This window comes from Panicum virgatum, chromosome 4N (genome assembly GCF_016808335.1).
Source record: "Panicum virgatum strain AP13 chromosome 4N, P.virgatum_v5, whole genome shotgun sequence".
NCBI classification, from domain to species: Eukaryota; Viridiplantae; Streptophyta; class Magnoliopsida; order Poales; family Poaceae; genus Panicum; species Panicum virgatum.
In genome coordinates this window covers 49,927,206-49,953,881 of record NC_053148.1, presented here as the reverse complement: position 1 = coordinate 49,953,881, position 26,676 = coordinate 49,927,206, and the positions used below count along the sequence as shown (strand labels likewise).

Below are 26,676 nucleotides of genomic sequence, written 5' to 3'. Positions count from 1 at the left end.
CTCATCCTCATCCCCATCCCCATCAGTGGGGAAAAAGGGCCTTAAAAGACCATTTGGTTCGCAGTTTATGAACTGAAAAAAAAACACTCAAAGAAGCAAGATGAAACGATGCAGTGCACGAAAAACCACTGGCAACTTTGTCTGATTAACAACCGCCACAGCTCGTCTGATTCGGATGATTTTACGTTTAGCTGTACGTTTTAGACACCGACCGCTTTAATTTGTTAGAAAAGCTACACAAAAAAGATTCTTTTGGGCTTCGATCGAGTTGAAATAATGATGATATTTTCTTGCTTGCACAAACCAACATCTTGCACCAAGTTGAAACGTAATTAGTCTGTTTGTATTTTTGCTTAAGAACAAAAAAAAGAGAGAAGAAAAGTCTCTTTTCACTCAAAGAGAGAGAGAGAGAGAACGGGGGACCAGCGCAGGCCCAAAGGCCAGTCGGCCCAAAAGCTCCTTGGCGGCTGCTCGTGTCCGCCCACGTGGCGCGCCCGGCCCGTGCGGGCCCACAGATCTGCCTGATGTCATGTGCCATGGCCTCCTCTTCCTTGGCTGCTTCTTCTGGTTCTGCTGGGCAGCCGCGGCAGATTGCGACGGAGAAGAAAGCCAGAAAAAAATCACGCCTTCATTGCGAGGGAGCAGAGGTTGGAGGGGGGAAGACGCCAAGCCAGCTCCGGCGCCCGCTATAAAGCTCGAGGAACTCCCACTGCTGACAAGATGGGACTCACTCGCCATCGCCGCCGCAATGCTGTGCATCACGTCGCCGTCTTCCTCTCCCGCTCCTCTACAGCCCGCGCGGCGCTCGCGCGCGCTTTCTGATCGAGCGGCGCCGCCAAGGATCGCGGTGAGGTCCTGGGGCTACTCGATTTACTGCTTTTGTTTTTCAACTGACGGCTCGTTCTCGCAGGGTGGCGGCAATGTGCGCTTGAGTGTATTGTCTGTCCAGCGCGAGGCTCGCCGACCGGGGCCGGCAAAGGTAAATCTTTTTCCCAGATTGGAATTTCTTATTGCGTACCTGCTCCGCCCCTGACCGGCGTGCCGCGCGGCGCTTCGCCGGCCGCACGTCGTCGCGCCGCCGCCCCTCCCTCCATCCCTCCGGTGCGTTGCGTCCCTGCGCCGTCACGCCACTCCGCCCGTCTGCCGCGTCCCTGCGCTTCGCCGGCCGCACGGCGTCGTCATCATCCTCGCCAGGATGGGAGGTCGGAGGAGGAGTGGCGCCCATTCTCTTCTCGGCCGATGTCGCCCCTGTGGCCTTCTCCTCTTTCAATTCCATGTTTTATACATCCAAACAAGAATTGCATTTGACTGCTTCTTATGATTCCAAAATCCAATATCATGGTCATCCAAACAACAGAATTCGAATTATACCCATTTCGATGTCATGGCTGATTTGGTATTGAACCCAATTCAATACCATGCTCTCCAATATCGACATCCAAACGGAACCTTAGATAGAAACTCTGGAATTTGTCGACTGGGACACGTTTTGGATTGGGATGAGACTAGACTAGACTCTACTACTTTGTTGCCAGTTATCATGGGTTTGGATTGGGATGAGACTAGACTCTACTGCTTTGGTACCTGTAATCATGGGTTTTATCAAGTGGATCTCAGACATCAATTAAGTTTCTTTACTTTTTTGTGGTTGGTCTGCTTCTGCCATTATAATCATATATTATGTAGGAATAAAAAAGAAAGTGTTATACTCTTTTGTGGTTAATGTAGCAGCCGATTACAACATTGTCATGGACTAGCTTCTATTTCTCCTGTAATTCTGCATCTGACTTTCATCGGTCATTGCAAGGCCAAGAGCAAATTCGCCACTGCCGTGACTGTGCAAGAAGATAAAACTATGGCAGCTTCCAAGGACAATGTCGACCATCTTCCCATATATAAGCTGGACCCCAAGTTGGAGGAATTCAAGGACCATTTCAGCTACCGGATGAAAAGATACCTGGACCAGAAATGTTCCATTGAGAAAAATGAGGGGAGTCTTGAAGAATTTTCTAAAGGTTAGGCTCAGCTCGTGCATTCAGAACGTGCAACGCAGTTATAGCATCTTTTCTGATGGTGTACAATACTACATTGTTTGCATCATCAATCTTCCTTGATTCTATATTTTTCAGGCTATTTGAAGTATGGGATCAATACAAACAAGGATGGAACTGTATATCGTGAATGGGCACCTGCTGCACAGTAAGTTCTAATTCTGTTGTGGAAAATACTTGTAACGCCTTTCTTTAGTGTATGATATACTGGCGGAGTATGACATTACCAGTCTGACAACAATTAGACAACAAAACACAATGCTATAACACAGGAGAGTAATCAAAGTTTGCGAATAGAAAACTCTATGGAGATTTCACTCTTGTGCTAGAGTGTCATGTCTTGCTAAAAATATGCTTTCCATTTTCTTGCCGCTGTTGTGATATTTAATGCTTATTTTCTTTATAAGGAAAAAATGTAGTTTCCACTATTTTAATAGATTGATACATTTGACTTGGAGATTTTTTTTTTACTTATGGATGTAGGGAGGCACAGCTTATTGGTGACTTCAATGACTGGAATGGTGCAAACCACCAGATGGAGAAGGATCAATTTGGTGTTTGGTCAATTAAAATTGACCATGTCAAAGGGAAACCTGCCATCCCTCATAATTCCAGGGTTAAATTTCGCTTTAGACATGGTGCAGTATGGGCTGATCGTATTCCTGCGTGGATTCATTATGCAGCTGTTGATGCCTCTAAATTTGGAGCTCCCTATGATGGTGTTCATTGGGATCCTCCTGCTTCTGAAAGGTCTTTTCTACTGTTCCGAACCACATTGTAAACTTAAGCAATAATTGTAGCCCAACAAAAAATATATGGAAAAAATTATGAAACCTTTTACCTCTTTTTCGCAGATACATGTTTAAGCACCCTCGGCCTTCAAAGCCTGATGCTCCACGTATCTATGAAGCCCATGTGGGGATGAGTGGTGAAAAGCCAGCAGTAAGCACATATAGGGAATTTGCAGACAATGTGCTGCCACGCATACGAGCAAATAATTATAATACAGTTCAGTTGATGGCAGTTATGGAACATTCTTATTATGCTTCGTTTGGGTATCATGTGACAAATTTCTTTGCAGTTAGCAGCAGATCAGGCACACCAGAGGACCTTAAATATCTTGTTGATAAGGCACACAGTTTGGGATTGCGAGTTCTGATGGATGTTGTCCATAGCCATGCAAGTAATAATGTCACAGATGGTTTAAATGGCTATGATGTTGGACAAAGTACCCAAGAGTCCTATTTTCATACAGGAGATAGGGGCTATCATAAACTTTGGGATAGCCGTCTGTTCAACTACGCTAACTGGGAGGTATTGAGGTTTCTTCTTTCTAACCTAAGATATTGGATGGATGAATTCATGTTTGATGGCTTCCGATTTGATGGAGTTACATCAATGCTGTATCATCACCATGGTATCAATGTGGGATTTACTGGAAATTACAAGGAGTATTTCAGTTTGGACACAGATGTGGATGCAGTTGTTTACATGATGCTCGCAAACCATTTAATGCACAAAATCCTGCCAGAAGCAACTGTTGTTGCTGAAGATGTTTCAGGCATGCCAGTCCTTTGTCGGCCAGTTGATGAAGGTGGAGTTGGGTTTGATTATCGCCTGGCAATGGCTATCCCTGATAGATGGATTGACTACCTGAAGAACAAAGAAGACTCTGAGTGGTCAATGGGTGAAATAGCGCATACTTTGACTAACAGGAGATATACTGAAAAATGCATTGCATATGCTGAGAGCCATGATCAGGTACCATGCATTACATTATAAGGAAATATAGTTGGATGTGGTTAAATATTTTATTTCCTTGTGGGTTAGAGAACTAAACATGTGGGTGATGACCTTTTGAATATTTTAATCAGAGTATTATATCATCGAATTTCCATCCTGATTGCTCGTAACTGCATTAATTATTCTTGGAAGTTTACCAGGCCCTCCTAAGTATGTCTAAGAATTCGCATTCACATATGATTTGTTTATCTTCTACTGGAAATTAATTTCTTTCGAACTTTCAGTCTATCGTTGGCGACAAAACTATAGCATTTCTTCTGATGGACAAGGAAATGTACACTGGCATGTCAGACTTGCAGCCGGCTTCACCTACCATTGATCGTGGGATTGCACTCCAAAAGGTTCCGTTTCTCCTCAAGTACTTGGTTAAATTTGGCTACATATGATTCTTGAACGTGTTGCATCCCCCTTAATATATTTGCTTTCTGTATTCTAAACACTCCAGATGATTCATTTCATCACAATGGCTCTTGGAGGTGATGGCTACTTGAATTTTATGGGGAATGAGGTAAAACCTTGGTCTATTAAAAATGTTTACCATCAATAAAAGCTTTCATGTACCCTTTCTCTTTATTGATGTCAGATTTCAGCATTAAGGGTTTTTTCTGTTTTCTCAGTAACCCGACTTCCTGATTGCCATTTGAATGATTAATGTTAAATCTGAATAATGCTTGTATTTGCACATTAAATGTGGTATATTTATTGCTTGTAATCCTCTTGTGACTTGTCCACATATTTGTACAAACATGGGATAAATTTGACCCTTCAATATTCGAAGAAAACTGCTTGAGTGTCCCTAGCATCTTTCACAGGTGTTATCAAGTCTTGCATCTGCACCATCCTGGAATAAACAAACGAGTTTTTCATATGCTAAGCTTTTACACATGAGAATGTAATCTTCAGTGAAGTTGGTTGCACAAAATGGGCAGCTGCATTTCATTTCTTATGTCTTTCTTCTTATTCATAGTTCTAGTGGCGTTGCTCTGTAATTAATGTCAATTCTCTTATAGTTTGGTCACCCAGAATGGATCGACTTTCCAAGAGAAGGGAACAACTGGAGCTATGATAAATGCAGACGTCAATGGAGCCTTGTGGACACTGATCACTTGCGGTACAAGGTTATGTTTTTTAATACAACCCTTATAGTTTTTTTTTTGTTTTTATGGCACCACTTTGACCATTACCCCTTTTATCACTGTCTCTAATACTAGCTAAATATTGTGAGTTTCATACTAATATTACATTTCTACAGTATGTTCGGTTTCAACTATACTTTTGCACACTTTTTTAAGTTATACCTACTAGAGCAAACTTCACCAAACCATTACTTGTTACTTAATAGACCGATCATATTTGGCCTGTGCAAACCTACTACTTTGTTGACGCTTATGTATTGCTACTATTGAGTACACAATTTCTGTGGATTGATAGGTATGACATTTTCTTTACTTTGCAGACATAGGAACATGTTTCTCAATGATTGATTGTTTTATTGATAGAAATTATTTTTTAACAGCGCATGTTAAACTATATATCCAACGGAATGTCTATTCTGTCTGATTTCTCTACAGTTCAAGTTTTCAATTTATCCTAGCTAACATACCAATTTTTTCTCATTGCTTTAATGCTAAACAGTACATGGATGCGTTTGATCAAGCAATGAATGCGCTCGATGAGGAATTTTTCTTTCTTTCATCACCAAAGCAGATTGTAAGCGATATGAATGAGGAGAAAAAGGTAAGGACTTGAGAAATACTTAGTATGAGAGTGTTGTACCATTTGTTTCTTTCTTAGGAAGAGTATTAACTCTAGCTTGTGCTATATTTTACTGATCAAGGCGATATGTAATTTAGGAAAGTGCAATGTGAACTCTAGCCATTTGATTCAAATAGTTTGATTTTTAAAAGATCCTTTGCAATTTATTTGTGCTTGCCTTCAGGTTATTGTATTCGAACGTGGAGATTTGGTTTTTGTTTTCAATTTTCATCCCAAGAAAACTTATGATGGGTAAGTGATACATTGCAGGCTTTGCCTTTTGAAATCCCCCTTTCTCCCTGTTGTCTAACGTGCTTACTCTCGTCTCCACTTTAAAACTAATATGCAGGTACAAAGTTGGATGCGATTTGCCGGGGAAATACAGAGTAGCACTGGATTCTGATGCTTTTGTCTTTGGTGGACATGGAAGAGTAAGTAGTGTGATAGATGCTGGAAAAATGTTTTCTTCCCCCTCCTGTAATTGGTGCCATCAGATCTGTATCAGGCAGCTGTGTTTGCAAGATTAATCTATGTTGTGCCACAGGTTGGCCATGATGTGGATCACTTCACGTCGCCTGAAGGGGTACCAGGAGTGCCTGAAACAAACTTCAACAACCGCCCAAACTCATTCAAAGTCCTTTCTCCACCCCGCACTTGTGTGGTAATGTTCACTTATAAATTACTTCTCGACTGAACTGATGAACTAGAAGCTATCCGTCACAGTGCAATACCAGCACCTGACAGAACATTTTGGCACCAGGCTTACTACCGTGTGGATGAAGAGGCTGAGACAACTGGTGCTGGAAAGACTTCTCCAGAAATCATTGATGTCGATGCAACCCCCCTCAAAACACCTACAGCTACTACAGAAGCGCATGAGGAAAGAGAATCGACAGAGGATGTTTCTAGCAAGAAGGGAAGGCAGTTTGGGCGTCAGTCGTCCGATAAAAGTACGAAATGACGCCATAAGTCCATGATCAGGACTGGACTGGCTGCTGGCGCCCTTATAATAGTCCTGCTCTACTGGACTAGCTGCTGGTGCCCATGTAATTGTCCTGGTCTATAGCTCATAGCGAACTGGTGTCATCACCAAGTAGTGTTTGTATAGTTGTCCGGAGAGTGAAAATAATGGGGGAAGACATGGTGTTCCCATACAGAGGGGCCATGGTCTTCACCTGGCTAAAAGTGTCCGGTATGTAAAGAGGTCCAGAATAAAACTTTGATTTGTTGTGCTTTGTACTGCCGGCCTTGATAAAGATGTTGATGTGCAGATATAGAAGCATGTATTGCTAGTCTACAGCACTGTCTAAAACAGAAAATGAAGGTAGGAAGCTTCTTCAGTCTTTGTTCCCTGTCTGGTTCACATTTGATTCAAATAGGTCGGGTCAGGTCAGGTCAGCTCCACTCAAGCATAGACGTCACACAGGTTTCTTTTCTTCTCTCATAATTAATATACATAAATTTTCTCTTTGCAACAAAAAGATGGATCACTAACGACCTCTTCTTCCAGGTCGTCCAACTCACTCAAGATGATGTGGGAGAGCACTGAGGTGACTGACCCACCAATTGAAGCTTCGTCTTCATTCTCAACGGAGGATAGAACAGAAGAAAGACTTGGACCGCTTCAAAGAAGCTGAGGATCCTCCGATCTCCGCTTGTGTTGGTTTGTGGTGATGGGCGAGGCTGAATGTCACTGGAGGGAGTGCAATGCAACCATGGACTTGACTCTCCGGACAGAAGCAAAATCTATGGACCCGTAACAGCTAGCAACGACTTGTGCATCGAAGAACCGGTCCAATATAATTGACGTGGATGTGATGGATGGCTCCAATAATCCAACTCCATTCCCAAGTCTTGCTCTCTTGATTTATATGGTACAGCTAGCTGGCTCATCGATCTTCTGTCTCCAGTCTCCTAGCACCAGACAAGTCCACATTTGTCACACTCAGAAACACTAGTATCGTATACAGACATGCTGCTCTTTCTTTGCTCATGGTATTATTATTCCTTTTAAAGCACACCAAAAAGAAAGAAAGCAATACGTACATGTTTTGCTTTAAATCAGCATATATCAGTACTTGAGCTCTATGCATGACTACTGTCACTGCATCATGACCTACTGGTACTAAAGAAAAGGGAGGAAAAAGAACTTGAAAGTTGTTTAGGTATGACTGCAAACTCGCTCCAGATTTTTTTCTCCCGGCCCCTGGGATGAAATTAAATTTGAAGTAATTTTCTGAATGCAAGTTCTGTCATCAAACACAAAACAGGTTGGCTGGTTGGTTCATATATAGGAATGAAGGCCCAAATTGATCCAAGTGCAAAAGGTTGTATGCTATGCTAGATTGCTAGTGAGTGGCGTGCATAGTCCAAGCAGGTCCACAGTTGCATGCGAATGGTGAGGTGCCTGAAAAATGCAGCCACTTTAACCAACCATTAGTCTTTTTGCGCAGCAGCCGCCGCTGAATTCTCTGCAATGATTCCTTCTTAGAAAGTAGTTCCATCGGTTCGTCAAAAAAGGAGAATCATTTCAGGACTTGGAACGATTCAACGCGGTTTTCAGAGAGACAATGCAAACAAAAGAGAGAGGGATTGGAGATATGTGGGGAGGTCATTGTTCTATCAGGAAGGAGGACCTCACCATGTCCTGCTCGGGGAAGTCATGGCCACGTACGACTAACAAACCTGTGCACGCAACGAATTCAACTGTCAAAACATGCATGCATCCATCCATCCATCTCGCAATCTTGTGGAAACCAATGGTGTCGGTTTGCTTGCATTCTCCCTGTCCATGAGGGCGTCCTGGACTTAATAAAAACCGTTTCATGGGGGTTTACCACTTCAACGTACGCTAGCTTTCTGTCAAAGTAAAGCCATCGATATCAAAGGGACGAATTCTACACGTATAGCTGCCTAGCTCTACAAAGTGAAGGAGTACGTATATATGCTTGTTACTCCGTGCATATGATTCCTGTAGAATTCCGGCATTTCTTTTCTTTTTTTTTTTGCAAAAAATGATATTTCAAATGTGACCTGATCATGTTAATGTCAAGGAGAGTACGAACGAAACCCACTTAGAAAAAAAAGAAAGGTGGTCAAATAAATTCTTTAAAAAAAATAAATGGTGCAGCAAAAGTGAAAGCATTTCCATTATGTTAGATAGTAGCAAACAGGGTAAATTTTACCATGAAATTTTATATATAGATGAGGTAAGCTGAGAAGCACATTCATGATTTTTTTTAGAATTTTTTGAAACTTTTTTTAGTAGGTTTGCACGAGTTTGCACGAAGTCCTTGGTTTGCACTAGATACGTTGTCAACAAGTAAGGCCAATCTCAATCAATAGGACTATCATATATAGGAATGTCATAAGTATTAAATGTCATGCACGTCAGCAAATTTGCTGATATGGTAGAGTCTAACATTTATAAGTAAAAAAGAGAGAGTTAGTTCCATGGGATATGAGGAGTGTTATCACCATTCTTGATAACTGTGCGATGATAGACTGGTCTAATGAGCCCTAAGCAGCCCGCAATCACGAATATTCCAAGTCGATCTTAATTTCCACACACACATACCAGGCAGCACCATTTGGTTAGGTTAGCTAGTAAAAGTCAGCTGTGACGCTGGAGAAGACCCGGAAAGAGACCAGAGCGCATCACCCACACACTTTCCTCGCTCGCTCACTCTCTCTGTCGTTCTCTTCTCCGAACCCCTAGCACCAGCAGCCGGCCTATATATGCATAGGGAAACCAGCACTTCCCTCGTCGCTCGATCTCTCAGGCCGGCCCTCATCAGCTCGATCGTCTACATCATCATCAGAGAGTGGAGATATGGAGCAGCGGCGCGGCGCGGCGGAGCTTGAGCTTCCGGGTTTCCGGTTCCACCCGACGGAGGAGGAGCTGCTGGAGTTCTACCTGAAGCAGGCGGCGGAGGGGAAGAAGCTCAAGTTCGACATCATCCCGAGGGTGCAGCTGTACCGGCACGAGCCCTGGGAGCTGCCGGGCCTGGCGCGCATCGGCGAGCGCGAGTGGTACTTCTTCGTGCCGCGCGACCACCGCAAGCAGCAGCAGGCCCGCCCCAGCCGCACCACGGAGCGCGGCTTCTGGAAGGCCACGGGGTCGGACCGCGCCGTGCGCTGCTCCGCCGACCCCAAGCGCCTCATCGGCCACAAGAAGACGCTCGTCTTCTACGAGGGCCGCGCGCCGCGGGGCACCAAGACCGACTGGGTCATGAACGAGTACCGCCTCCCCGACGCCGCCGGAAATCAGCAGCAGGAGGACATTGTGCTGTGCAAGATCTACCGCAAGGCGGTGTCGCTCAAGGAGCTGGAGCACCGGGTGGCCATGGAGGAGCTCGCGCGCGCCTCCCCCGCGTGCACGCCGTCGGCCGACACCGCCGGCTCGCCCGCCGACTCCACCATGTCCTCGTCGCCATCGGACCACCACCCGCAGGGCGGCGGTGTACCCCAACACGGGGATGAGATCATGATGAAGAAGGAGGTTATGATGGCCGACGAGTCGACGGCGGTGCTGAGGCCGGCGACGCTGAGCCTGCCGCAGCTGGAGGTGGCGAAGCAGCAGCAGCAGCAGGAGTGGGTGATGCAGGACCCCTTCCTGACGCAGCTGCGGAGCCCCTGGATGGAGAGCTGGTCGCCATACTTCGCCAGCAGCGTCCTCAACTTGTAATAATCAACCATCGATCATCACATATAGCCGCCGCTGATAGTCATATTCTACTTACACACACAGAGATCTACTAGTATACGTAGGTTTTACGTACATACGCCGCGTGTACGGAGTCAGAGTGTATTAGATAGTAGCTACCAACATTATATATATACAGTATATATATAGCTCATGAGTATGGTACCATGTCTCTTCTATATACACATAGCTAAAAAGACTAAATGGAAGAGAAAAACTTTAGTACGATCGATGTTGCCTTCTCTTCTGTGGTCATTCTTCAGCCACTGCTAAATTGACCGTGATGCACTGCCCAAAGGACTAATATATTTTTCTTGAATTATGAGATGAATATAAAATTAGTTAGTGGAAAAATACAAATTTATCCTGGTGCACAGGCACCAGGAACACTCCACATAGCTGCTTCGCCCCTTATCTTAGCTGTCCAATCTGCCAACTACCTACGTGAGTCGTCCGATGCCCCTATACGCACAAGGTGCAGACCGATTCACATGGGGTCCCACGCCCACGTCGCTCTCTCCTCCCATATTCTTCTTTTCTCTTCGCCTTTTTTTCATCACAAAACGGCAAAAAAAACAAAAACAAGAAAAATTAGAATCCCCCTTTCCACCACCCCTCCCGCACCCTTCCGTCCTCAAAGCATGGATTCTTCCCAACGCCGCGGCGACTCCACCACCCTGCAGTCGTGACCATGGAGCCTGCGAATCCGCGACCACCCCGCCCTGACTTCCGTCATGGCCGTAGAGCCATCGCCACCACAGCCAACGCAGGCGCCCACCCTGCCGCGAAAGTGGAGCCATCATCCCTGCAGCACCGCTCGGTCCACTTCCGCTAGACGTCGTGTGATCGAGATGCTACCATCTCCACGGCGCCCATAGTGCCACCTCGGGTCGACACCATACGGAATGCAGTCATCCCCGGCCCATCGTGTGAATTCAACGCTCTACTAAAAACCGTCGCCCTCTTCCTCCACAACCTCGAGATACATTTAACATCGACCGTACACGTCCAGCAGGTCGGCGACACCGATGAGTAATTGTCTAGTAAGTGGTTTGCTGCACTACTACAAAAAATGATTCGTAGGAACGCTTCGATTTTTTCTAGGGATGGATCGAAATGTAATCTCACGGCGGCGGCGGCGGCCACCTGCTCCGGGCTGCCCAGCAGGTCGGCGCCGATGGCCTGCCCCGCCGGCCCGTAGTACTGCTTGCCGGCGGCGCAGGGCCACTGCAAGCTGGGCTGGCAGCAGGACGAGGCGGCGCCGCCGCTGTTCTCCTGCTTGAAGCAGTAGCCCCACGAGTAGGGGCCGTCGGGCGCCATCGCCCACCCGCCCATCATCTCGTGCGACGTCTGCGCCAGGAACGCCGCCACCTCCACTATACCACAACACTGGATTAGCGTCGGACGTTAGTCGCTAAATCTTGATTATTAGCGACAAACCGTTGGTTGCTATAAGTTCTCGACGGACGATGTGTCGGCAATATAGGATGTACCAAGCGACCGTTGGTCGGTATTTAGTTTCTATATACCGTTAGACTGTTGGTCGGCATAAGGTAATATAGCGGCTAAACGTAAATCGGCAAATGTGCGCACCCCTTTCCCTCCCGCGCGCCGCACGGTGCGCGCGCACCAAGTGAATCTCTACGCGCTTCATATTTTAACCCTGGCCCATAAGTCAGTTGAACAAAGGAAACCCTAGCTATCCAATTTATTTCCTTCCCAAACCTGCCGCCGCCGCCGCTCCAAATCTCCATCGCCCGCGTGCCCTCATCTTCTCGCAAAGCGGCGGCCGCGCGCGCGGGGAGCACCAAAATCTCGCGGCCTTCCCCAGGCAAAACCTGCAGCCGCCCCATCCAAACCTTTCCCCTGCTCAGAATCCAAAATCCGCAGCCTCCCCGAGCCCGTCCGTCCCTGCTTCCGCTGGTCGCCGGGCCCTGGCTCCGCCGGCCGCCGGGCCCTACCTCCGCCGCAACCTGACTCTGCCTGCGCCGGCTGGCCGCTCCTACCTCCTCCAGGCGCTGATTCCTGCCTACGCCGCCGCTAGTCCTTGCCTACGCCGCCGCCGGTCCCTGCCTACGCCGCCGCCGGTGTACCTCGCCTCCACTTGACCCTGCCTGCGCCGGACCCTGGCTCTACAAGCCTCCGGTCCCTGCATACACCGCCACCGGACCCTGCCTCCCCCGGCCGCCGGGCCCTGCCTCCCCCGTCCGCCCTCAAATCTGTTGAGCTCCCCCTCAGCCCTCAGGTCAGTCTCCCCCATCTGTCTCCAGTTAACTCATTGTTACATTCGTCAATTCAATTATTTAACCTCCACTGCCTGGAGTTCTTTACCTTTTCAGTTTTGGATTCAAACATTCAATGTCAGATGTGGTGTCCCAATTATTTGTTTGGTATATTTTGCAAATTTGCTGCGCTGAGTGCTAAATTACGAATGTAGATGCAAATAGGGATATAAAATGAGCGTGTTCAAGTCAGCAGCCATTCTTTTAGTGCTTGCTCAGTAAATCACTAGAACCAAACTTTGTTAATAGATTTGGAGATGCCTGTGCTTTAACTATCTCTATTTTTTCTTAGTTTAAGAAGTTTTACAACCTAAACAAAACTATATGGCATGGGGTGTATTGCTTTTATGTGTCCATAAATCTAGTGTGTCTGTGAACCTACCATTCTTCCACGATGCATATTGAAATGGTTGCTTGACTTTTTCTCTGACCAGGTACTTCATTATTTCCTCAGCTGCTGAACTTTAGACCTGCACTACACCAATTATTTGTATTGCAATATAAGGTAAATATTTTAACTTCCAGTACTCTTTTTGATTCAAGGTGTATATATTGTTTTTTTTTAAAAATCTGATTGCCTCTCTTTAGGGAACAGGCTGGTGCTCATCTTGCAAGCATCCATAGCAGCTGGTACCCTAGCCGAGAACTTGGTGAAGGCCTTGGTGACGGTATGGTTCTGTAGTTGCTATCCCCTTCTCTCATATTGCCATATTCTAATATTCTGATTTGTTGCGTGTACACTATCTGTTTTTTTGTATTTTTTAGTATCCAAAGATATAATCTGAGAGCTCCTTGGTCACAAAGAAACATGGATAAATCATGGATCAATTGTGCGTCTAGGTACAACACAATAGTTCACAAATACTAAAATTGTTTCAGTAATTAATATGGGGTTTAACAAAAAAAAATTGCATGTAGGCACACAAAGGCATATTTGCGAGGGGTGAACAGTTTCCTAGCTTTTGCATTTAGAAATTCAGCTATAGGAAACAAGATCTTATGCCCTTGCAGAAAGTGTGTTAACTCATTTTGGAGAGATGCAAGTAGTGTACGTGAGCACCTGATATGTGATGGGTTTCTAAAAGGGTACACAACATGGAACTTACATGGGGAAGCAAGCTCCTCTGCTGTGAATCATGAGAATGATGGTTGTGTTGACCCTATAGAGGAGTCCAATGAAGAAGATGACATATCTGATTTGCTTAGAGACTTAGCTTGTGGTTTAGATGATAGAGGAGATTTTGAAGATAATAGTTCTGTTCAGCAGCCAGATGAACTAGTGGCCCTTGAAAAGTTGGTAGCAGCCCATGGTCAAGAGTTGTACCCTACTTGCAAAAAGTATTCAAGTCTGTGTTTCTTGATCAGATTGCTTCACATCAAACTCCTTGGAGGATGGTCTGGTAGAAGTTTTAATCTACTACTAGATCTGCTTAATGATGCATTTCCTGAGGGTTCAGCACTACCTAGAAACTTTTATGAAGCTAAGAAATTGGTGAAATCCATAGGACTTGGGTACACTAGTATTCATGCTTGTGAAAATGATTGTATTCTTTATTGGAAGGATCATGCAGATTCTAATTCATGTCCAAAGTGTAAGGTCTCACGGTGGAAATCAGTAAAGAAGAGTCTAGATGGCAAACATGTATATAAGGTTCCTAGAAAGGTTCTCCGCTACTTTCCAATTAAAAAAAGGCTCCAAAGATTGTTTTTGACCTCCAAAACAGCGAAGCTAACTAGATGGCATGATGAAGAGCGAATAAGAGATGGCTTGCTTAGGCATCCTGCAGATTCTCCTCTATGGAAAGACTTTGACCTTCAAAATCCGGAGTTTGCTATGGATAGTCGCAATATCCGCCTAGCATTTGCCACAGATGGGTTTAATCCATATAGGTCCCAAAATGTTAGCTATAGCATTTGGCCTGGGATTTGTATTCCCTACAATTTTCCACCTTCAATGTGCATGAAGCAATCAAATTTCATCCTTACTTTGTTGATTCCTGGTCAACATTCTCCTGGTAGTGATATGGACATCTATTATCAGCCACTTGTACATGATTTGTTAGATATGTTTGTCAACGGAGTCAGAACTTATGATGCTTCGACGGGTGAGCACTTTCCGTTGAGAGCTGCAGTATTGTGGACTATTACTGATTTCCCAGGTCTAGGGTATGCATCTGGTTGTGTCACATCTGGTGAGGCAGCATGTCCTGATTGCCACTCCTATACATGTTCACTTAGACTTGGCAATGGCAGCAAGACTTGCTATATGGGTCACCGTAGGTTCTTGCATGAAAATCATCCATTTAGATTTGATGTTAATAAATTTGGTACATCTGAACTTAGGCCAGCACCTACTCCACTTTCAGGAGAGGAAATTTTGGAGTGTACCAAAGATCTTAGTACTGTTTTTGGGAAGGATCCATCTGGAAAGAAACCAGCACACAAGAGACGCAAGGAAGGGGAGCCATTAGTTATTTTCAAAAGGAGATCTATTTGGTTCATACTTCCATATTGGAAAAAAATGATGCTACGCCATAATTTTGATGTCATGCACATAGGAAAAAATGTGGATGATAACTTTGTCAATACATTATTTGGAACTGATGGGAAATCTAAGGATAATTTAAATTCTCGATTGGACCTTCAGGCTCTAGGTATTAGAACTGACCTTCACCCTGTGGAAGATGAAGACCAATTTTATTTACCACCTGCGCCATACACAATGAGTCCGGATGAGAAGAAAATATTTTGTCAAGTACTGAAAGGAGTAAAGTTTCCTACTGGTTATGCATCAGATATACGACATAATGTTCATGTAAATGAGAGAAAGATATTTGGGCTTAAGAGTCACGAGAACCACATTATTCTTCAACACTTGTTGCCACTTGCAGTGAGAAATATATTGCCTGAAATAGTTAGTGCTGGAGTGATTCGTGTAAGTAATTTTTTCAAGAAAATTTGCTCACCTGTCATACGAATAAGTGATATGGAAGACCTAGAGGCTGATATAGCTGAAACCTTGAGCCTTCTTGAGACTATATTCCTTCCATCTTTTTTTTGACATTATGGTCCACTTGATGGTTCATCTTCCTGCCCAAGCTAGGATTGCTGGTCCAGTTCATTTCCGTAGCATGTGGCCTGTTGAGAGGTACCTGATGCGACTGAAGGGTTCTGTTCATACAAAAAGTCATCCTGAGGGATCAATTGTGGAGGGTTCTTTGTTTTATGAGAGCCTCACTCTTTGTTCTCACTATTTACATGGTGAGATTCAACTTAACCAGCAATTTAGAAATGATGAAGTGCTGCAGGGAGAAAATTGTAATACAACTCCTTTCTTGTATAACATTGGTTGAGGATTGGCCGGAAAGTGTGCAAGCACATAGATATGTTTTGTTCAACTATGGCAATATAGGACCTTACTTAGAGTAAGTTATCTAATTCACTTGTCATCACATCATTACTTTCCTTTCATGGTAAGTGATAATAATACCTTTGCAGCAAGCATGCTGACTATCTAACCTCAATTGGCCATCGAAACAAACGAGACGTCATCCGTGTACATCATGAGTCCTTTTTCATGAGTGGTTTAGATTACATGTAAGTATAAATAAACTTAGCATATGTTAGTTAAGATGATCTTTTTATTTATGTTAATTGGAGTATATCTAATAACCACAGGTGGAAGAAAACTGTGTGGAAGCAGGCGATGAGATAAAAATTTTAGCTAAGGGGCCAATGATGCTTGCACGGAAGTATAGTAGCTACAACATAAATGGATTTGATTTCCACACAGAACAATATGACGAGAGTAGATCTGTTCAAAATAGTGGGGTTGCTCTAGTTGCAGAGTCAACGAGTTTTGAAAGGGGCAATGATGATAACATCATAATAGGAAACAAGACCTATTATGGTATTATAAAGGAAATTATTGAACTGAACTATCACCATCAAGGGAATGTGGTGTTGTTCAAGTGTGCTTGGGTTGATAACCGGGTGCAGAACAAATGGGTAAAAACTGATCAATTTGGAGTCACAACAGTCAATTTTAGGCATTTGTTCAATACTGGTGAAAAGATATCAGATGAACCTTTCATTCTAGCATCACAGGCAGTTCAAGTATTCTATGTTCCTGATCCAATTGATTTGGAGTGGGTTGCTGTCCTTCAATCAAAACCAAGAGACATTTATGACATGTATAATTTGGACAGTGAGCACCTAGATAATGGAAGTGGAATAGTTATGCCATTGCCTGATCTCAATGCCAATGTGACCGTTGATATTGTTAATGGGGTTGTCCCTAGTGTTAGAAATGACATAGATGGTATAATTGTTGATCCAAAGAAGTCTAAAAAAAATCTAGAAAGTAAGCCTTTTGCAAACATTGGGGCTGCTAGTATTTTGTTACTGGATACTTGAAAAGGTTGCTGATTTCTTTGTCTACTTTTCAGGAGAAAAAATGTCAAGAGAAAAAGAAAACAATAAGCAATCCACCCTCAGCGAGTATGAGCAGCGGTGGCTTGCAAACATTGAAGAAAACAAAAGGAAGCTGGATGCTCTTTCTGTCCCTAAGATGAACACATTGGTGCAGCGCAATCAGCCTAAGAAAAGAACAAAGGTTAGTATGAAATTTTCTGTTACAATAGTACTTGCTCACTTGATAGTAACTATTTTACACTATCATGCTCTTTTCTTGTAGAGAACCCATCAGCCAAGTGGTGCAGCAACTGAACGGCACAATTTGCGTGTAAGGACGCCAAGAAACTATGCTGAGAATCTACATGAACAGATTGCTTACAGTTCGCGCGCATGGACACAAAGCAATTGTGCTAACAATTCTGCAAATGATCAGAATGGCCAAGATCGTAACAGCCAATTCACTGGAGATTTCTTACATGACAATGAAGGTCTTCAAGCATGTTTGTTGCTTATTATTGCAGCATAAATTTTGTCTTGTGATATTTCATACTTCTCACTCTTAAATTATTTTGATGCAGATTTGCAAAGGAGTTCACGAAAGAAGAGCAAAGGAAGGGGTATAACTAGAATGGATGAAATATTTGCAAGGACACCTAACATGCCAAAGATCAAAATAACACTCAATCAATATGGCCAGCCTGTAGGAAAGAATTCTAGGAAGTTTTCTAGTGTCCTTGGTTGTCAAGTGAGAAGGAAAATATCAGTTGGGTGTTCTGATTGGAGGCTTGTTAAACCTGAGAAGAAGTATGAAGTATGGACTGATATAAAGGTATGGACTGTTTCATTCTCCTGTGATCTTATCCTTTTTTTTCTCGAACACTCCACCATCACATCTTTATCTTAAGCATTGGCTGTTTGGAGTTTTTAATTTAAGCATTGACTGACTAGATCCTTTTCCAATGCACTAGGCAATCTATGATATCGACGATGCTGCTTTTGATTGGTTTATGAGTACTTGTGGAAAGAAATGGAAGGAGTTCAAGGCAAAGCTAAAGGCACTGTATTTTAGTGGCAAATTAACTGATGATGAAATAAAGGAAAAAATGGGGAAAGAATTAATGATGCTGACTGGAATTTTCTTATTAACTATTGGAAGTCTCCTGAATCTGAAGTAAGTAACAGCTAACATGACTTTGGAGCAAGTAACTACTAACATGAATCTGATTATAAACATTTGCATTTAACTGTTTCTATCACAGAGGCGCACAAAAAGAGCGAAAACAAATCGTGGAAAGCTACAGCTACATCATACATCGGGCAGCAAGAGCTTCGCCTGTTCTAGGCATGAATTGGTCTAGAAAACTTTCTTTTGTATACTGAAAATTAATACCCTTGTACCATGCATTTTTAGTACTAAAAGTGAAACACTTGTAGGGTGATGAGCTAGGGCGTCCCCCTCGAAGAGATGAACTCTATATCAAAACACATACAAGAAAAAATGGAGTTCCTTCAAGGCAGGCAGCACCAATAATTGTGAGTTCTGTCCTAAAAACTTCGCAATGTGTAATATTATTTTTGGTGCATAAACTTTCCTATTTCATTTTTGTAGAGTAAACTTAAAAAAATTGTTGAAGTCCGTCCAGAGTTAAAGGATAGAACAATTCAGCAAGGTGATGCATTTGCTGCTGTTTGTGGAGAAAAGGAGCCTAGAGGACGTGTGCGTGTTCTAGGTCTAGGTCCAACTCCGCAAGATGTTGGTACCCCAGGGTTGAAGTGTTTCATACCTACAAGGCTTCAAATGGAAATTTTGGCTCGTAAAAAGGCTGAAGGGGAGAAAGCAGCACTTGAACAGCGCATATTGGACATGGAGGAGGAAATCCGAGAGGAAAGGATGGTGCGAGAAAGTCATAATATTGAAGACAACTCGCAGCATGGTTCTAATTCACGACGCCAGGAGGTAAAACACTTCCACCAGCTTTTGCCTTGCCTTCCACCAATACCTAAAATCTTATATGATAGTTTGATGCTTCATGTAGAGCCCAAGATCCGAAGAACTTGTCAATGAGCAACATGATGTTCAGTGTGGAGATGATGTTTCTGATGATCAGCACTACGATGACTCTGAGGATGAGAACTTTCTTGACCATAGGCGTGTTGCTACCCCCTCCCCGCCTGCCATGGAGATTACAACCACGCTGAGGAATGATGCTGCCCCTCGCTTTGCCCATGATGAACTTGTAATCCTCTAAACCTTCGTACAGAATTCCTAGTTGTGATCTAATATATGCTCCCTATATTTATTCAAGTCTCATAAATGCATCATCTATTTAGGTTGGAAAGGAGGTGATATTATATGCCATATTGAGATCTGATCAAGCTGTGGCTAAGGGTATAATTATTTCAACTGATCCAAGCTTTGAGGTAGGAGGTCAGCCTCTTGGAAGGCAATATTGTGAAGTTATTGTGAATATTGTGCTCAAAATGGATGCAATTCTGCCTCGCCCCTATGATGAAATGGAGACTATGGGCGATGCTGATATGATGTCAGTTGCGTGGCCATACAATAAAGTAACAACTTTAAACTTGACTTTATTTCTTATTTTGATATGTGATGAGTAACCATAGTTTCTAATTACTAATATTTTTCATAGCTGAAGGTTGTCAACAAGACATCAAAGTCATCCCATGGGTTTGCAGGTAATTTATTCTGAATGTACTTTATACAAACAGCATAATATGTAGTCTATTTCCATGCATTCTACCATCTGTTTAGTGATGATTAGCCCCAAAATAGCCATAGCTGCTACCTTTTTATCACCTGCTTTTACATGTGGCTTGAATTTGTAGACAGCTTCTAGTTTTCTTTATAGTAGCATTAAAACTCTATCTTGCTGTGCTACGGCAGCTAGTGTTCATAAAGCAAATCCTAGCATTTGATTGTAGCTGTCAAAATGTTTGAACATGGATAGATACACAGTATAATATGTCAAATTGTAGCATTTCTTATTCTTCATTTAACCTTCTGAAACTTGGGTGAAAGTAAATGTTGATTCAATGGCAACTTCGATTTTTCAGGGACTTCCGGGAGATGCTAGAGGAAGGCATGGATGCTCTGCTATTTTGGATCATGCTAGAGGAAGGCATGGATGCTCTGCTATTTTGGATTTCATGGATGCTCTGCTATTTTGGATCTCATAGGAGGATATATGAGACATTTTGTAAACAAATGTAGTAGTGGTTATGCAAGCCAAATATGTGAGATGTGCCAACCAAATTTTATGGTTGTGTGAACACTTAATCTTTTTGGTGGCTGGATGCTGTGTTGATGTGTTGGCTGCTATATATGTACTGTTGCAATGGAGTTATTAGTACAAGTTCAAACTATTATGGCTTCCGTGAACAGATCTTGAGCAATATATATTGTCTGGTGATCAATGTGTGTATATATGTGTGCTTCCATTTAGTGAAATCAATTTTATCTAATGCTCAATGTGATCTTGTTTGGGATTAATGTTGATTTAATTATTGTCTGCTATAATTAGTGTGAGCTTAATTATTGCCTGATTTGTAAGATCATCTGATTGCTGCGTCTGATTGTTTGTCGCTACAGACAAATATAGCGTCCAACAATCATACGCCATAAGTTCTAACAGCCAGTCAGTCGACATATGTATGCCTGTCGGTATTTCTCGCTCTAGCGTCCAACAGTCAGTCGCTATAGGGCTGTCCATCGGCATAAGGTTATAGCGACGCCACTTTCCATGACCAAAGGCGTCAGTCGCTATAAGTCTATAGCGACTGATGGTCAGACGCTGATTCAGTCTTTGCCGACCAAATTGTAGTCGTCATTTGGGGGCTGTGGTGTAGTGCTCGCGCTTCCGGGCCTCCGCGCTGCCCGTGCTGCCGAAGCCGGGGAAGGCGTTGGCCGCCGCGACGAAGGCGTCGTACGCGTAGAAGCCCCGGGCCGGGCACGCGCCGTCGTTGCGGTGCAGCAGCATCTGGTCGAACAGAGACTAGGTGAGGATGGACGAGACGCCGCCGCCGCCGCCGGCGACCGGCGGGCTGCTGCTGCTGCTGCTGCCGGTGCACTGGCTCTGGCAGCCGTCGCCGCAGTAGTCGGAGGTGGAGCCGCACCAGCCCCATTTGCTGCAGCAGAGGCAGTTGGGGCACTGCGCGCCGCCGGCCTAAGACCCACACTGCTCGGCGCGTGCGGACCCGGTCAAGGCTGTGGCCACCATGGCCACTACCGCTAGTGCTCTCATCATGGCAACTGCTCTTGTTGTTGCACACTTTGGTATCTGCTTTGCTTTGTGTGACAGAAGTGGTGGCCGCGCATGGCCTTATATAGGTGCATATCAATCGAGGCCGGCCGGGCTGTGTCCACGTCGTCCAACTTGACATGCATGGTGGTAGAGAGAGAGAGATGTGACCGCATCTAAATCGGTTGCATAGTTGTCCACTCTAGCTATGCCTAGGAATAGTGCTCGTACTTGGTTGATATCATCTCTTCGAATTTCGAGAGATGATGCATGCAGCCGGTGCATACTTATTTCGAAAGAAAATAATACTTCTTCTATTTTAATTTATATCCATTGAATCAACCTGAAATGTGTCCTGTTAGGTCATTATTAATACCAACTTTATATTGTTAAATCCACTATGATCTTGCATTCCTTCATCGGACTTTGACTCCTCTCCCTGGTGATGCTATGGATGAGGAGCAGCATTGTAGCGAAAATGGCCTCTCGTGCCATATTTCAATATAATGTTTTGGCGATTGATGACACACACAACACTTGGACTAATATGATTGTTAAAGATGACCATTCTCAGGCTTTTAGGTTCAAGTGATGACAAAGAGAAGATAGGCGTAGCTAGGCCCAAAGGGCCGCCCCTACGGGGGTTCCGCTACCCGGTTAGCGGACGGGGGTCGAGGGGGAGCCGCCCCTCGCGGGTCTCAGGGCAGCGCCCTGAAAGCTCTTCGATTCAGGAGCACCGGAAGAACCGACGCCAGGGCATCGGAGCATCCGGTGGTAGTCGGAAGAACCGACGCCATAATACCTTGGTGCAGAAGGGAATCGAAGCCAAGTCAGCCTATAGGCACCGGTTGAACCGACGGTCCAAAATAGGGCATCGGTGCATTGGGCGTCCTATGTACCAGAGACGATGTCAAGCGCCCAGGAGAAGTTTCTTCAGCACCGGTTCAACCGACGGTGCATCGGAGCATACCGTCGGTGCATTGGCCGTCCTTTGTACCAGAGACGATGTCAAGTGCCCAGGAGAAGTTTCTTCAGCACCGGTTCAACCGACGGTGCATCGGTGCATACCACCGGTGTAATGACGTCAGCGTCCAGGAGAAGATTCTTTCAGCACCGGTTGAACCGGTGAGGCATCGGTGCATTGCATCGGTTCAACCGGTGGTCTCTGCGTCAGCTGTCAGGACTTCAACGGCTACTTCATGTTGTGAGTGACCGGATGAACCGACGCTACCCTGCCAAGAGGCATCGGTTCTTCCGGTGGTAGCAGATTTTCAGCTGACCGTTGGAGCAACGGCTACAAGACTTGGTGGCCTATATATACGCCTCACCCCGTCCATTTGAAGTGTGCTGGAGTTGCTGAACATCCCAAACACACCCAAGAACATCTCCAACCACCATAGAGCTTCATTGTACATCATATAGGCTTAAGCACATTTGTGAGAGTACTTAGTGCTTGTTTAGGGATTAGTTCTTGCGAGAGCTCCCTTGAGAGAAGTCTTGCTGCGGCAAGCAACTTGTGATCCGTCGTGTGACCCTCCGTCTTGGTGTGGAGTGGCAACGACACTTTGTGCGGGGGAAGAGGAGGCCCCCTCCTTGGTGGAGAAGCTCCGTAGTGGATTTCGGCCGGGTGACCGAGAGAGACGGTGGCGGTGCACTAGACTCGGTGTCTTGTGTGCACTTGCCTTTGCTTGCCGGCATCGCCTTGGTGGCGTAGTGCAAGACGGTGATCGGAAGAGCCTCGGTGTCCCGTGGACGTAGGCATTTGTGCCGAACCACGTTACATGACCGTGTCTACTCGGGAGTTTGCATCCCTCTTGCACTTACCTCTTTACTTACCTTATTACGTTTCCGCATTTACTCTTTCTTGTGTGCCTTTACTTTCCTAGTTAGTTTGATTAGGATTGGCTATAGGTTGCAAGTTTTTAGGGGTAAGTAGAGAGTTGCATAGATAAACCTTAGTCATAACTAGCATGTGTAGGACGTGTTAGGTTTATCTTATGCAATTAGATTGAGCCCTAGGATAGAAAAGCGTTTAGCGACCCTATTCACCCCCTCCCCCTCTAGGGTCGGACACCCCGGTGATCCTTACAAGCATGAGCAGGATGATGATGATGAGGGTGAGGGTGGGCACATGGAAGGAGATGCAGCTAAGCATGCCATGCCACATGCACTGCCTCCAGTGCAGCCACAATGGGCACTTCCTACAGATTACTTTGACACATACTTTGCATCTATGCAGCAGGGCATGCATATTTAGATTGAGGGATTAGCTAGTCAGATGCAGAACCAGATGAACTTGGGCTTTCAGAACAGGCAGCAGCAGATGACTCGGCACTTCAATGTGACCATGTTCCAGCCCATGATGACTCAGATGAGAAGTGTTCAGGAGAACCTCCACTCAGATATTGCAACCATGGACACTCGCTTTGATGACTTCCCATCGTCTGAGCAGTTTCAACAGCTTGAGGAGCGACAGTAGCAGTTACAGCAGAGTTTTGACACCTTCAACACTGCTTTCACGGGCTTCTCAGATCACTTCTACTCAGTATTTCCAGCTCCAGTGCCTCCTCCAAAGTTCTATCCATATCAACCGTTCTACCCACCTCCGCCGCCGATGGATGATTAAGCTTCTTGGTACTTGATGCCAAAGGGGAGAAGAGCTTGCCATTGGAGTGATGCATGGATCTAGGGGGAGCTCATGGGATGTCATGGATTTTATTCGCTTCCGTTGCTACTCTTGAGATGTTTTGTGTTGAACTAAGTATTGCATTGCATATTTATCTTTGTGTCTTGCATGGACTAGATTTGTGGTTTAAACTCGAACTTAGCTTGTAATATGTGCTTGAACTATGTTTATGTATTTGTGGATGTTCTAGTTCTTATGGTTGGTGAGGTTGGGCTAATGGTGTTAAGCTTAAATTATATATATTTTGTATGTTGTATGCCTCGATGTTCACTTGTAGGGAAAACTCCGTCAAAATTTTCAAATTCATAAATATGTGCTCTTGGTATTCATTCAAATCTATATGCACATATCAAGGGGGAGTTCTCTCTACTCATCGAACTTAGGTGAATTTATCCATATCACATCTGAAATTTTCAAGGAAAATTGGATAAGTTCTTCCAAAGTTCAAATTCAAGTCCACCTTATGCCTTGTGTATAAAGTAGACTTAAATCTTTTTATCACTCCAAAAATAGTGTTGTCATCAATTACCAAAAAGGGGGAGATTGAAAGCATCTAGTCCCCTAATTCGAGTTTTGGTAATTAATGACAATGTTTATAGACTAACGATTTCATTTGAGATGATAAGTATAGGTTAGTCCATGGATGAATGAGGTTATATCATGTTTGTGAAATATGTTGGAGATGATTTGCAAAGCTTGGGCTCAAGGCAAAGGTATATTGTAGGGCTTTTGTATTTTATCGGTCATAAGGTGGTTAGCGGATGAAAAATGACCGGATTTATAGGATAGATAACCGTGCTATAAAGAGGGGTCTTTGCACTCGTGCTTGACGGGTCTCTAGTGCTATTTTGCTCAAAATGTCTAGTTGCATGCATGAGGGCTAACTTCGTTTGGAAAGTTTGGAAACGGGGTTTCAAAAACTTGTGTTGACTGTCAAGTGCGGACAGTCCGGCCCAGATGGGCGGACAGTCCGCCATACACTTGTGAAAAACGTCCAGAGACTAGTTTGTCTCTGGTGGGCTTGATGGATGAAGGGCGGACGGTCCGGCCCAGGCGGGCGGACGGTCCGGCCCAGGCGGGCGGACGGTCCGCCCCCCTAACTTAAATTTGTACAGAGGCATTCCTGCCTCTATGTGCGCGGATAGCTTGCACCGTAGACGGTCCGGCCCTGGGGCGCTGACGGTCTGCCGGTCAATTGCTGAAAATGTCCAGAGATGTTTTCGTCTCTGGTGGGTTGGAAATCTTAAATGCGGACGGTCCGCCCCTAGGGCACGGACGGTCCGCCAGGGCTGTAACGGTTAGTTTTGATGCACAATCATTGCACTCTGACTCATTGGTTTATAAGGGTGGACGGTCCGGTTTTTGAACCGCGGACGATCCGCGATTACGCAGAAAAGAGTGTAACGGCTAGTTTTTGAGGGGAACTCTATATATACCCATTGGCCGGCCATTTAAGGGTCCTCTTGGCCATTTGGAAAGCACACTTAACATATTTGAGCTGGTCTTCCCCTCTCTCTCATTCTCTTTGCTTAGGGATTACATTTTTGTGAGTGTGAGAGGCTCCTAGTGCATTGCATCAAGAGTTTGAGCTTTTGTGGAACTAGGGAAACTTCAAGCAAGCGTCATCGACTTGTTAATCTTGGGAGTTGCCGCTTCTTAGACGGCTTGGAGGAGTGGATTTCATGGAGCACCTCCAAGAAGATTGTTGAGGAGCCCCGAAATTGGTTGTGAGAAGTCTTGAAGCGGTTCTTTGATTCAAACCGGCTCAAGATCAAGAGGTTTCTTAATAGTGGAGCGGTTGATTCTTGGAATCCACCTCAACGTGGATTAGGGGTGACCGGCAAGTCATTGACACCACAAAAAAATTCTTGTGTCAAGTTTGGTCATTTCTTTTGCTCAATTTGATTATCGCATTTACTTTGATCAATTTACTTTACTATAGTTTGAATTGTATCTTGTCATTCTAGGTTGCAAACCCAAACTAGAGATAGTAGTAGCATGACATAGGACTCTCTTGTATTACTAATTAAATTTCTCTAGTGTTTGTGTTTTTAGTTTTAAACCGTCTATTCATCCCCCTCTAGTCGGTATTCTTGATCCTACAAGCGGGCCTTCGAGGGATCGAAGGCGGCGAGGCAGAGCATCGTGGCGTTGTGGCGCGCCGGGTCGAGCGGGAGGGGCAGAGAACGAGGCTGCACCGACGAGCATGACGAAGAGGAGCACCGGGAAGGAGCGCTGTGACGAGGGAGACTCAGTGCGCAACAGAGATCCAGGGTGCGGCGGCGAGGGAAACCCATGGCGGCTGCGGAGACCGACGGGTTGATCGATGAAAGAGCACATCGAAACGCTTTCTTGTGCAATCAGTGGCAGTGGTGGGTAATTTTACCAATCTCCATCAGCTCCAAGAATTGGTGGATCACCTCTTGAGGTAGGGATGGCAACGGGTACAAACCCGTCGGGTATCACTAACCCAAACCCGCACCCGCCATGATAAAATCGTACCCGTTAAAAACCCATACCCGTCGCGAGTATGATTTCATGCCCGTACCCGTACCCGTGCGGGTCTTTTGTACCCGCGGGTTTCCCGTACCCGATAGGAGAAGCAACAAAATTTAATAGAAAACATAAACAAATACACAATGCATTATAGCCAAATGAGTCTATGAATAGGTAATCATCGATGGGAATGGAAGTACATGAGCCTAAGTCTCTCTTAGCA

The 26,676-nt window shown here is 44.7% G+C and overlaps 3 protein-coding genes and 1 pseudogene across 6 annotated transcripts; 3 read left to right on the top strand and 1 right to left on the bottom strand.

Moving 5' to 3' along the window:
• The first annotated feature begins 558 nt into the window (after positions 1–558).
• LOC120668891 (1,4-alpha-glucan-branching enzyme, chloroplastic/amyloplastic-like) lies at positions 559–6,952 on the top strand. Its single transcript, XM_039948693.1, has 14 exons — positions 559–847; positions 911–979; positions 1,808–2,015; positions 2,130–2,199; positions 2,535–2,801; positions 2,906–3,812; positions 4,079–4,195; positions 4,300–4,362; positions 4,865–4,972; positions 5,490–5,591; positions 5,794–5,861; positions 5,959–6,040; positions 6,154–6,270; positions 6,370–6,952. The coding sequence occupies exons 1-14, from the start codon at positions 749–751 to the stop codon at positions 6,568–6,570; spliced, it is 2,478 nt and encodes an 825-aa protein (XP_039804627.1). The 5' UTR covers positions 559–748; the 3' UTR covers positions 6,571–6,952.
• Positions 6,953–9,326: 2,374 nt separating this feature from the next.
• Positions 9,327–10,539, top strand: LOC120668890 (NAC domain-containing protein 22-like). The gene has a single exon (XM_039948691.1). It carries the CDS (start codon positions 9,442–9,444, stop codon positions 10,294–10,296), a length of 855 nt encoding a protein of 284 aa, XP_039804625.1. The 5' UTR covers positions 9,327–9,441; the 3' UTR covers positions 10,297–10,539.
• Positions 10,540–11,260: 721 nt separating this feature from the next.
• LOC120669509 lies at positions 11,261–21,292 on the bottom strand (annotated as a pseudogene).
• Positions 12,997–18,713, top strand: LOC120668888. 4 transcript variants are annotated; one of them, XM_039948688.1, is made up of 11 exons: positions 12,997–13,101; positions 13,185–13,264; positions 13,362–13,436; positions 13,515–14,193; positions 16,409–16,959; positions 17,045–17,211; positions 17,293–17,500; positions 17,591–17,841; positions 17,981–18,183; positions 18,272–18,545; positions 18,622–18,713. In XM_039948688.1, the coding sequence occupies exons 4-10, from the start codon at positions 14,123–14,125 to the stop codon at positions 18,390–18,392; spliced, it is 1,572 nt and encodes a 523-aa protein (XP_039804622.1). In that variant the 5' UTR covers positions 12,997–13,101; positions 13,185–13,264; positions 13,362–13,436; positions 13,515–14,122; the 3' UTR covers positions 18,393–18,545; positions 18,622–18,713. The 4 variants fall into 4 exon arrangements, with proteins under 4 accessions (XP_039804622.1, XP_039804623.1, XP_039804624.1 ...); XM_039948689.1 differs by having other exon boundaries at positions 13,362–14,193; XM_039948690.1 differs by lacking the exons at positions 12,997–13,101; positions 13,185–13,264; positions 13,362–13,436; positions 13,515–14,193 and adding exons at positions 15,967–16,021; positions 16,095–16,193 and having other exon boundaries at positions 16,275–16,959; positions 18,272–18,364; positions 18,447–18,545.
• Positions 21,293–26,676: the final 5,384 nt, after the last annotated feature.